The sequence below is a fragment of the Nannobrachium achirus genome (genome assembly GCF_963921795.1).
Source record: "Nannobrachium achirus genome assembly, chromosome: 14".
Taxonomy (NCBI): domain Eukaryota; kingdom Metazoa; phylum Chordata; class Actinopteri; order Myctophiformes; family Myctophidae; genus Nannobrachium; species Nannobrachium achirus.
The window spans coordinates 7,043,668-7,056,160 of record NC_137821.1 but is presented as its reverse complement, the minus strand read 5'-3'; the positions used below and the strand labels follow the sequence as shown (position 1 = coordinate 7,056,160).

Sequence of the window (12,493 nt, the reverse complement as noted above, 5' to 3'; positions counted from 1 at the left end):
TGGTACCTTGCATGGTTTCCTTTGGCCATCGGTGTATGAATGTGAGTGTGAATGGGTGAATGTAATACACATTCTACGTAAAACACCTTGGATAAAGGCGCTATATAAATGCACCATTTACATTTCACACACACACACACACACACACACACACACACACACACACACACACACACACACACACACACACACACACACACACACACACACACACACAAAGCTGTCCATTATTTAAAACAACAGTGAAAATATTGATTAGAGTTAAATAAATAAGGTGGATGGTCTATCTATGGTGCCTCATCTTCTGCTGTCAGTTAAAGGCACTGTTCATTGATTTCCAGTAAAGTTCTAAACAGTTCAGTATCAAAGCATAAAAACCTTTTTAAAAAGCTTCCCTTGACCTTCCCTGGATCACAACACACTGCTGTGGGAAGTTAAACTTTCAGCCCAATCCCACCTAAGCTATATAAGGCAGTATAAAGAGCTGGAGAGACAGGGAGACTCCTGTTACTGAACTAACACTCTATAGCAATAGATTACTATCAGAATATAATGCTTTAACCTTTTAACAAAAACCTTTTTGTTTTAACCCAAAAATATCACTTACCCTACCTTCAGAATCAGAATCAAACTTTATTGTGACATAACATTACAAGAACATCAGTGATACTCTTAATTGTGCAGGCCCATCAATACAGTTTCAAGCTCGATTGAGGATAGGAGTAAAGTGGGACCACCCAATAGTATGTGGGGACCCCCCTGGGGGTCACAACCCACAGGCTGAGAACTACTAAAGAACAGTTCATTTTTTAAATAAGTAAGTATTAAGTTAAATGTTCTGCGTACATGTGGGGGTGGCTGGGTACATAATAGGGAACCTGGCACACGCACACAACAGCAATAGGCTTCTCTGCTAGGCTGTTACAAGACAGGCTGTCTTGTAACACCTTTTATTATGAAGAAGTTAGTTTAGTTTATTTTGCGTAAACATCAACCACACTGCGTAGGAAGGCTGTGTTGACAGCAGATAGAAGAGACCACAGTTTCCCTGTAGCTTCATGATCTCTCTAAAGACACACACACACACACACACACACACACACACACACACACACACACACACACACACACACACACACAAAAAGCTGTCCATTATTTAAAACAACAGTGAAAATATTGATTAGAGTTAAATAATAAAGGTGGATGGTCTATCTATGGTGCCTCATCTTCAGTCAAAGGCACTGTTCATTGACTTCCAGTAAAGTTCTAAACAGTATGAAAGCATAAAAACACTTTTAAAAAGCTTCCCTTGACCTTCCCTGGATCACAACACACTGCTGTGTGAAGTTAAACTTTCAGCCCAATCCCACCTGGGTGAGGAAGTCATTACAATATGAATGAGGCAGGGATCATCACCATGCTGTCTTGTGATGGACATTTTTAAATATGTATTTTTAGACTGCCCCACACAGCGTGATATCTAAAGGTAACGGCAATGCGGCAAGTCCCGGAAAAGACGTGCTGTGATTGGCCAGGCGTCATTTGAGTGGCAGCCTTGCGAGGCCCCTCCCCTACGCGAGGCTTTTCCTCCCCTACTAATACAGACAGAATGCCATTCCCAGCACCTGCCTCCGTGGCTTAGTGGATTGGGAAGATAGACTATGTACCCACTGCACACAAAATGTGGTAGAAACAGAGCTACACTTTCTAACCACCTGCCCACTATACCAAGACATCAGAGACACATACTTCCCACAGATTACATACACCCGAAGTGAGTTTGAAAACATGACCAATGATGAAAAACTCCCATACCTACTGGGAGAAATACAACAATGTTCGAACACAGCAGCAAGATTTGTGAACTGTTGCGACAAAAGACGGCTAGAAACACAACCACCCTAAGGACTACAAATGATGGATTGACATCTAGACCTACTGCACATACAGTATGAAACAGAGCTGCTACTTTTAAATGCATTTTGAGAAAAGATAGTGATGGTGTTATTTGTTCCAAAAGCTTTATACCCTGTGTACATAAAATGTCACAATGCGACATAGCTCTGTTTACACAATGCTGTACCCCCTCCCAATGTATACCGGTATATGTTCCCCATTTTCAACTGTTTTTATTTTGTTTGTGGCACTTGCTTTGGCAATGTAAACGTATATTTTCTCATGCCAATAAAGCTCCTTTGAATTAAATTGAATTGGATTGGTCTCTAGGATTCCAATCCATGCGGCCCGGGTTCGTATCCCGGTCATGCCAGTCTTTCTTGCTACACCCCACGGAGGTTAAGTTTAGGGTTAGGGGTAGAGTTGGGTTGTCGAAAAGATAACATGTAAACATAGCGACAATTTGGCTCAAAGGAACTGTAGTGCCTTGGACTGCTGCAGGCCAATCACACACTGCCAGGGTGGGGCTTGCCAGATAGCCGTTACCAGAGCAGTCTAAGGAGAGTGACAACACTTCCGTCGACTCACATAGTAAACATGGAAAGTTTACTCTATGGTGGGAAGCTAACCTATAGCTAGCCTCATTCCTAGCGAGCCTCTCCCCCGTCCGCCCCCATTCATTTTTACTCGCTGGTAAGTAGACTAAATCACGTCTTTTTCACCCTTTTAATAATGTTATCTACCTTAGAGAGGCCTGTGAATGCGTTACAATGGTGAAAAAGACGTGATTTGGTCTACTACCAGTGAGTGAATGCCTCGGCTAGAATGGGGGCGGACGGGGCAGAGGCTCGCTATGAATGATAACGGCTCCATGCGAAGCCACTTCGGTCTGCGGCGAGTTCAAAGCGTGTTGTCACTCTCCTTAGACTGCTCTCCTCTGGCTAACTGTCTTCCTATAGGTGAGCCGGGTGGGGCCTCATTGACTCGTTGGTGTAATGGCTCATTGGAGAGCACCTGGGCCCGGTGCCTCCAGGAGGCTATAAAATGTCTGTCAGTGCCATTCTGAAGCAGAGATCCAGAGGAGGCAGAAATGTCTCCACTCTCCACCAGCCCCTGTAGTGTTATGTTTAGGCCATGGCTACACGGAGCTGGATATTTCATATATCCAGGTTTTTCAGATATCCACATAGAAAAATATCTAGGTCCACACAGAGCTGGATATTTCATATATCCCGGTTTTTCAGATATCCACATAAAAAAATATCTAGGTCCACACGACAAAGATATCTAGGTCTAACAAACACACACACAGTAAAGTCTTCAGAGATATCCGGGTTCCCTGTCTACATGGATCCCGTGAATCGGATATTTTTCAATGTCTTCACTTATTTACCCGGTTTAAAAAATATCCAGCTTCGTGGCCGAAATATCCAGCTTCATGTGGCCCCAACAGCACAAAAAAATGTCTAGCTTCAGAAATATCCAGCTCCGTGTAGCCATGGCCTTAGGGTTAGCTTTGCTTTCCATCCAACACCCTGCACTACACCATGTTCCACTCATCCACATTTAAACCACTGATTACTGACTCCACACTTCATAGGATCCTTTTGGCATTATTTTCTGTTGTTGATAACCTTATTTAGTTTGTTCTCTTAGGCTTTAATTAATAAATTACTATTTATTGCACGTTTACAACGTCTCCTCTCCCCAATCTTTTGCCATGACCTGAGCCGGTCGTGACAAGACACAATAAGCCGGCAATTTCTTTGTCAGTAAAATATGAACCCTTGTTATAAAAAAAACAAAGTTGTCCTTTAAATAGGTATATTCTGACAGTAATCACTGCTATAGAGTTTTTGTTCAGTAACAGGAGTCTGCATGTCTCCCATGCTCTTTATCAAACAGAACATTTTATTTTCAGGCCGGGATAACAATTCATGAAAAAAGTGGAGAAGACATAATAAGGGTAATAATAATAATAATAATAATATCTGGGACTTATATAGCGCTTTTCTGAGTACTCAAAGACGCTTTACATTGGGCCTACGGGGGCTAGGGGGAGGGAAGCTAAGAGCAACAACTTTATTAGGAAAAAAAAATTAAGAAAGTACAAAAAAGATAAAACATTCAATAATAACAACAAGAATAAAACAAGCGTTAAAAAAAATTATATGAACATGCACATCCAACCCTAGTTGGGCAGGTGCTGAGCGAACGAGTCGATACTAGAAAAATAAACAAAAACACTCGCACACTGTGGGCTCACATGCGAAAAAGTGCTTTATTGCACCAAATAAATGTTGTGACGTTTCGAGCAACACTGCTCTTCTTCAGACTGAACTTTGAAAAGGGAGGAGCCCATATTATACAAACACCAGCAAACAATCAATCACAAGGGATACAGCTGTGGATAACAATTCACTCAGTCAGGAATCAGGATACAGATTAAACCAGTGAAATCTGAAGTGATGACACACAGTAATGAGCAGACAACATTGAACTGGAACACAGGACTACACTATCCTGATGGGCTGACATTTTGTCACCTGAAAAAGTATTTGCTGTTTATTAAAGAGCTGGAGAGACAGGGAGACTCCTGTTACTGAACTAACACTAGATAGCAGGAGAGACAGGGAGACTCCTGTTACTGAACTAACACTCTATAGCAATTGATTACTATCAGAATATAATGCTTTAATCTTTTAACAAAAACCTTTTTGTTTTAACCCAAAAATATCACTTGCCCTACCTTCAGAATCAGAATCAAACTTTATTCCCACATCACATTACAAGAACATGGGTGATACTCTTAATTGTGCAGGCCCATCAATGCAGTTTCAGTTTCAAGCTTGATTGAGGATAGGAGTAAAGTGCATTCAGAAAGGAAAGTGGCTCATGTGCTTAATAATGAACAGTTATAAATATATCTTTAAAGGAGAGTCCAATTAAAAAACATAGATCAGGTCAGTCAGTGCATAAAAACACATTCAGTTCAGCCTAGCTCAGAATCAGAATCAGAAATACTTTATTGTCACACCTTAAACATATTAAAGGGTGAAATTAATTTGACAGTGCTCCTCAGACTTGCAGTTCATCATTAGTATAAAAATAATATAAATTGCCTATATATATATATATATATATATATATATATATATATATATATATATATATATATAAACATCATCACATAATGAAAATATTAAAAGTTAGATAAAAGGTTTCTTTTAAGTTTAAAAAGTAACAAAGACCATCTTAAATGGTAACTCCTAAATTAAAAACATCACATTTGTATATCAGACCATTATTTGTTCAAGAGTCTTATCACTTGATAAAAGAATGTTTTTTTGTGTTCTTTCAGTCTTGCCCACAAGGCTTTGGTATTTTGTCCCGTTCCGATGGGACCGCGACTCCACAAACTTTCAATGGTTCGGATGGAATGGGTCCTCGATGATCCTCCGGGCTTTGGCAACACACCGGCTGTTGTAGAGGCTCTGGATGGAGGGGAGCTCACACCCACAGATCTTCTGTGCTGTCCGCACCACCCGCTCCATTGCAGAGCGATTGAGAGCAGAACAGCTCCCAAACCAGGCAGTGAAACTACCGGTCAGAATGCTCTCATTCAGCATTGTCATCGTCGCTGGATAAAAGCTCTTCCAGAGTCTCGTAGTAGTACTGCCTGGCCGTGGGTTCCGCAGCAGTTGGAACAGGCCAAGGCTGGGGTGGTAAATGTCCTTAATGATACTTGCTGCTTTGGCGGCACATCGTCTTCTGTTTAAAGATTAAAGTTGCTACTGTCCTTCACTAAAGAACAGTCAATTTTCTAATAAAAAAAATGAATACAAATAAATAAGTATTGAGTTAAATGTTGTGCATACATGTGGGGGTGGCTGGGTACATTCTAGGGAACCTGGCATTCTAAAGGTCTGCATTGCTCTGGATAGCATTACTTGTACATGGCAGTGGTCCTCAAAGTGGGGTCCGGGGACCCCCAGGGGTGGGTAGGGAAGGACGCTCACTCAGTAGATTTAGTTATTACAGCATCAAAATCAGGGGGTCCCCAGAAGATTTAGTTAATACAGCGTCAAAATCATAACATACATTGGCTATTTGAAAATAGACAATCTACAAGCTCCCAATTTGCTGTGATGTGTTGTGAACTTGATACATACATTTTCATTTTTGAATGATTGAAAAACTCATATTGTATGGGTCGTCCCTTGCACAAACAATTTTCAGATACGGATCGACACCCAAATACGTTGACATTCTGTTAATGTGGGTTCCTTGACATTAAAAGGTTTTAGAACCACTGCGTAGGCCTATATGTTGCTGCATGGCACCGGTTGTCTTTACTTGTTAATTCACTTCAAATGTGAGGTATTTCCAAACAGCGCTCGTGCTGCTTTCTGTGAATTTGTGTCAAGTCACATCACGCTGCGATACAGAGAGATGGAACATGGAAAGAGGAAGCTAGAGCTCACTCATTCCACGCAACTTTTCACACAGCTAATCTGCACACATGTTGACGCCCTGCAGACTATCATTACACTGACACACAGCGCTTGGTGGTCAAGTGGAGCCAACAAGACTGTGTGTGTGTGTGTGTGTGTGTGTGTGTGTGTGTGTGTGTGTGTGTGTGTGTGTGTGTGTGTGTGTGTGTGTGTGTGTGTGTGTGTGTGTGTGTGTGTGTGTGTGTGTGTGTGTGTGTTGGTAGAAGGAAGCATGGAGCTGATATCAACAGTGTAGCCAGGGGTGTCACACCAAATTCTGGGCCCTGGGTACAAGGATTCACTGTGGGCCCCCCAATAATGTTCTTCATAGGGGCAGGGGGTTTGACCCATTTAGACTGGGAATGCATTATTAAACATTATTTTGAGTGTTAACTATTGAAAAATAGCAGATATACAAGCTCACAGCTTGTAGATCTTTTCTTGTAGATCTTTTTTTTTTTTTTCTATGTCAGTGGTGCTCAAACTTTTCACTTTTCATTTGAAGAAGCCCCAAAATGATATGTATTTGGCCACGGACCCCCATAAGAAAATATTTAGTTCCAGGGACCCCCCAGAAGCAACATTTGAAAAATAGCAGGTCTACAAGCTCGCAGCGCAGCACTCGGTGCCACGCTGTGAGCGTGTATATCTGCTATTTTTCAATAGCTAAAGTATAAAATGATTAAGGCCCCTCCACCTTGGGCCCCAGTAACTCAGTCCCACTTTCCCCCTCCTTGTGACACCCCTGAGTGTAGCAGATTGTAACAGAGAGGTCCTCTGTTACTGATATTTACACATAACCCTAGTTATTGATTATTTACATGACACTTTACATGTTTGAACAGCACATTATAGCACTTGAAATTGTAAGTGCAATATTATGTGTAATGTTTAGAGAGACATAGACAAGTGCAATAGAATGTGTAATGTTTAGAGAGATATAGAGAAGTACAATATTATGTGTAATGTTTTCTGCATTCTGCATAATGAGTACTTTTACTTTTGGTGCTTTAGAAGTACTTTTTGTCCCCCACTCTGGGAGTGTGAACAACATTCCAGGGCCTCACTATAACATGACTGCTCCCACATGGGTCCTGACTAGCCTGGCTCCAGCCAATAGACCCGCCCACTCTCTGAGTGAACTGCATCTCTTGGTCTGGATATGTCATATGACGAGTCTCTTGATTCGGTTCAAAGCCGTATCTTGGCGAACCGACCAATGAATTCAAAGCAAGACGGAAAAAAATCTACAGAAACAGTGGAGGGAGGGGTGGCTGCGTGGCTCACCAGAGTTCTTAATTGCTCCCTTTGAACTTCAAAAGGACTCCGAACTGCAGGCATTGATTGAGCCATACAAGTGTCGAGTAGCTCGTTAGTGATTCTCTCTAATCAGTGAAACATCAAAGACACTGACCTGTTGGGTGCATGTCATTGAGGGGAGGGGGAGGAGGGATTGTTTTGTGTGCAAAAGTCAAACACAACCCTCCCACCAGATCGCTTGTGATTGGGAATTTCAAATTTTAAATCCCCTCCCCTTTGAAATCTCAACACAATGGCTCAGGCTCAGACTCTTAAGCTCCAGCGCCGAGTCTGAAATCAGGCTAGGTCCTGACAGCTCCACGGGGTTCCTGCATGCCAATTAGTGGCTGCTGCCTCTGTTCCAGCTCTGTGCTGTGGCCATTTCTACACCACAGCCCCACAAGAACCACAGTCAGACCAGAGACCACAGACTGTCACAGGTAGGTGTCTAGGAGGTACAAGGAGAAGTCCAGCGAGCTTCAGCAAGGTTGGAGGCAGAAGGGCTCGTCGACGGTGCTCAGCGGGGACAAGACTTGAATCGGAGAGAATAAACACCTGGGGAGGGACTTCAGGAGAGACTATACTGTATACCCACCCAGATAAGAATACTGCCTGGAACGCTCGACTGGGTCTGCACCTAGTGATTATTTTGCAGGGGTGAACTGGCGGTTTTCGACTCGCGTCTTTCGTCAGTGTCAAAAGGAAAAAGACGAGGGAAATTGTATTGGACCCTCCCAAAAAAGAGAGAGGGAGTTCTAATTAGTGTGGAGACCTTGCAGTCAGTTCATCTACTCATTGACTCTAATCGATTAAAGCTGGGAAAGCATCCGTGTCATTTTAGACTTTAGATATATATATATATATATATATATATATATATATATATATATACTGTATAAATACAGCACCATATGTTTTTCCCCCCCCAGAACAGTGGTTCTCAAAAACAGCAGATATAAAGGAGTGTAAAGGAAGAGTAAATTGTTCCGAACCCAAAAATGAGAGACTGTTTGGGCGTTCTCTGTGTGATGGTGATGGGCTTCTTTCTGCTGAGCTTGTCTGCCTCTGGCTTGTTGGTCATGGACGGACAGGGAGGACAGTTAGGACAGGGGGGACATGAAGAGGCTCGGGACAGCCACACCTTCAGCAAGGAGAGAGACACCTCCAACAAGGCCATCTTGGAGATGCTGCACATCGACAAGGTGTCCGCCTCGCACCGCCAGCTCCAGCCTCACCCCTACATGAGACAGGTCTACCTCCTCCTGGACTCGCCGGACGCCCACGAGGACCTGCAGGGCAACTCGGACGCCACGCTGGTGCAGAGTTTCCGACATGTCTTCGGTAAGAGAGTCTGCTGCCCTTTAAAAAACCCACTTAAACCCCCATATGTTGTAGTGTAGTTCCAGACTCTATGTCTGGAAGATTGTGGAATAGTTGTCTGGCTACACAGAGCGGCAGTGGCTCGGCCCGGGCTCCCAAAGACTTAGTGTTGAAGTGTTCTTGAGCAAGACTCTGAACCCCTAGTTGCTCCTGGTGAGCAAGTTGGTGCCTTACGCCACCATCTATGAATGTGTGTGTGAATGTAATGCACAATCTATGTATGTAAAGTGCCTTGGATAAAAGGCTATATATATATAGTAAATGCACCATTTACCATTTATGCTAGACTAACATCGCCATAATTACGTTGTATTCATTCATACAGTCCACAGCATGATCAGGTTGAGTGACCTCTAGACCTACTGCACATATACTGTACATATAGCTGCTACCTTTAAACACATTTTAAATCTGAGGTTTTTATTATAAGACACTTGCTTTGGCAATGTAAACGTATATGTTTTCTCATTCCAATAAAGCTCCTTTGAATTGAAATTGTGTACTGTGTTGAACCAACCCATGCAGCTCCGGAGCACGCTCCCCCAGGCTGGATGTGGTTCAACGTCTCCCTGCAGTCCAAGCCTTCCATGATGGGAGCAGAGCTGGTGCTGTTCAGGAAGACCCTCCACCCCCGTCCGCTCAGCGTTACTGTCACCCTGCACAGCCTGCTCACCTCACTGCAAGGTTATCATTATTATTATTATTATTATTACTGTCACCCTGCACAGTCTGCTCACCTCACTGCAAGGTTATCATCATTATTATTATTATTACTGTCACCCTGCACAGCCTGCTCACCTCACTGCAAGGTTATCATTATTATTATTATTATTACTGTCACCCTGCACAGTCTGCTCACCTCACTGCAAGGTTATCATCATTATTATTATTATTACTGTCACCCTGCACAGCCTGCTCACCTCACTGCAAGGTTATCATTATTATTATTACTGTCACCCTGCACAGCCTGCTCACCTCACTGCAAGGTTATTATCATTATTATTATTATTCATCTGTTATAACATGTTGACTGTTTAGTTCCGTTTCAATTCGTTTTTTAAAAGTGGGTTTAATAGTTCAGGGTTTTTTGTTGGTGAAAAGACTATAGATTTTAGTTTAGTTAGTGGTAACTACAGGCAACACACTATTGTATTCCTACTATATATACTACATGTTTATATCCACCTGTTTCCGCAGGAATTTACTGTAGAATTATGTGTGGGGCACATCCGGTAAGCGTGTAGAAAACAGCTGAGGACAGCTGACATACAAGCTCCCGTTGTGAGCTTGTAGATCACACTCAGCTCGGTTCGGCTGCTGACACCGTGCAATGCACGGTGGGCAGTGGCGTTTCTGAAAATTGTGGGGCCCCCCTGCGAGGAGGTGGGTGGGGGCCCTTTTGCAAATGATGCGCAGATACTCTACCGACTCGTCGGGTCGAGGGGAGCACATATAAATACACAATTAAGCTTTTAATACCACAACTTTTACACCACCAACAAGCGGAGTATGAACATGATTAGTGCCAACTCTACCAGAGGGAGCTTGACACTAGAAACACAGCTGTAAACACAAAGCAATCTGTTGGACATTGTGTTTGATATGTCCATTCTAAACAACTGTTGCAGTGGGCCGCTAGGCTAGGGGGCTGCCCAGTGGCAAAAAAAAAAAAAAAAAATCTTTTTTTTTTTTTTTTTTTTTGGGCCCCCCTCTGCTGGGGGCCCCCCCCCGCCTTGCGGGGTTTGCGGGGGTCTCCCCGCCGCCACTGACGGTGGGATGTCGGAAACTTGTGGATAGCGGGTTTAATAGTTTAGGGGTTTTTTTGCTGGTGAAAAAACTATAGTATTTAGTTTAGTTAGTGGTAACTACAGGTCAGGGACGTGCTGGGCCCCTGATTCAGCCCGGGAAAAAGAGTTGGAGAGGCCTTCATTTTTTGTATGTCCAAACCCGTTTGTTTTGTATTTATCATTTTAAAAATGATTTAAACTAGTGAAAACAGCCGATCTACAAGCACACAACGCCTCGCACCGCGAGGCGTTGTGTACTTGTAGATCTGCTGTTTTCACTACTTTTGTGCAACGGCCTTATATGATGAAACAGGGCTTTGCTTTGCGAAAAAATTTATACATTTGAAACTTGAAGATACAAGGTTTCTGCCCGACAGTGACAATTTACTTTGTTGGCCGCACAGCCCCCAAAACGGAATGAAGGCCGACATTTTTTTTTTCTTCTAATGGCCGGCCTGGACCGGCCGTTCGGGAGTTGTCCCGCTTTTCCCAATGGCCAGCACGTCCCTGCTACAGGCACACTATTGTATTCGGCCCGAGAATCGGGTGCCAACAAAGTGAACCTGTGTTTTCTAAACATCTGAGTGATGTTATCCAGGTTGTAAGGCTGTAAAAAAGTGAAGCTTTTGTTCATGCTTCACTTAACATCACAATATGTAATATAAATGGTAAGACAGGACTTGTTTCCCACTAGTGGATTCCTTGCGACTCCTGTCAATGCAACCTCACCTCCATGCAATTTCCCAGAATTGCATTGTTCTAGTTTTATATAAGTTCTAGTGTGTGAGTGTTTTTGTTTCTAGATGGGGCAGTCAGGACTCAGGAGTGAGATTCCAAAAGCTCGTAAATATAGCAAAAAGTGCTTATCTTATCTACATCTTCGCTGACGTGAGTCGTGAGCTCGTAGATCAACTATTTTGCTCATATTTTGACAACAGGCCTTAAAAACTGGCAGAGCTTTTACAGTCTCTTTGTGGTTATTTTGTTGTTTCCATAAACCCCACTTCAAGAGGACGAGGGGTTTCATGCGAGGGAGAGGACCCTGGCTCTGGAGGAGAGGACCCTGGCCCTGGACCAGAGGCCCTCGTCGGGCTACGATGTGTTCGACGTGTCCCCGGTGCTGGAGGTGGCCTCCAGGCCCACAGACTCAGACACGGTGGTGGTGTTGGTGGGCTTCCAGCTGCGCTACAGGGACGAGACGGGCAGCCTGGAGCTCCACGAGGCGCTCACACACAGCCTGTACTGCATGAGGAGGGGCTCTCTGAGAGAGCCTCTGCTGGTGCTCTACGCCCACAGCACTGGGAACCAGACATAGAGTTAGGGTGAGGGTGAGGGTGAGGGTGAGGGCAGGGGTCGGCAACCCAAAATGTTGAAAGATCCATATTGGACCAAAAAAACGTCAAAACAAATCTGTCTGGAGCCGCAAAAAAATTATAAAAGCCTTATAAATCGTCGTTGTCGGGTGGAAACCTTGTATGTCCAAAACTTTGTTTTGTATTTATCATTAAAAAAAATGAACTAAACTAGTGAAAACAGCCGATCTACAAGCACACAACGCCTCGCGCCGCGAGGTGTTGTGTGCTTGTAGATCTGCTGTTTTCACTACTTTTGTGCGTCAGTCTTGTATGTTGAAGCAGG

General features: G+C 43.4%; 1 protein-coding gene across 1 annotated transcript; it reads left to right on the top strand.

The window, feature by feature from the left end:
- Positions 1 to 8,686: 8,686 nt before the first annotated feature.
- LOC308297786 (uncharacterized protein) lies at positions 8,687 to 12,170 on the top strand (the record flags this gene model as incomplete). The annotated part of the gene is made up of 3 exons (XM_080741353.1): positions 8,687 to 9,029; positions 9,594 to 9,752; positions 11,866 to 12,170. 3 exons carry the CDS (start codon positions 8,687 to 8,689, stop codon positions 12,168 to 12,170), a joined length of 807 nt encoding a protein of 268 aa, XP_080597479.1.
- Between the last annotated feature and the right edge of the window lie 323 nt (positions 12,171 to 12,493).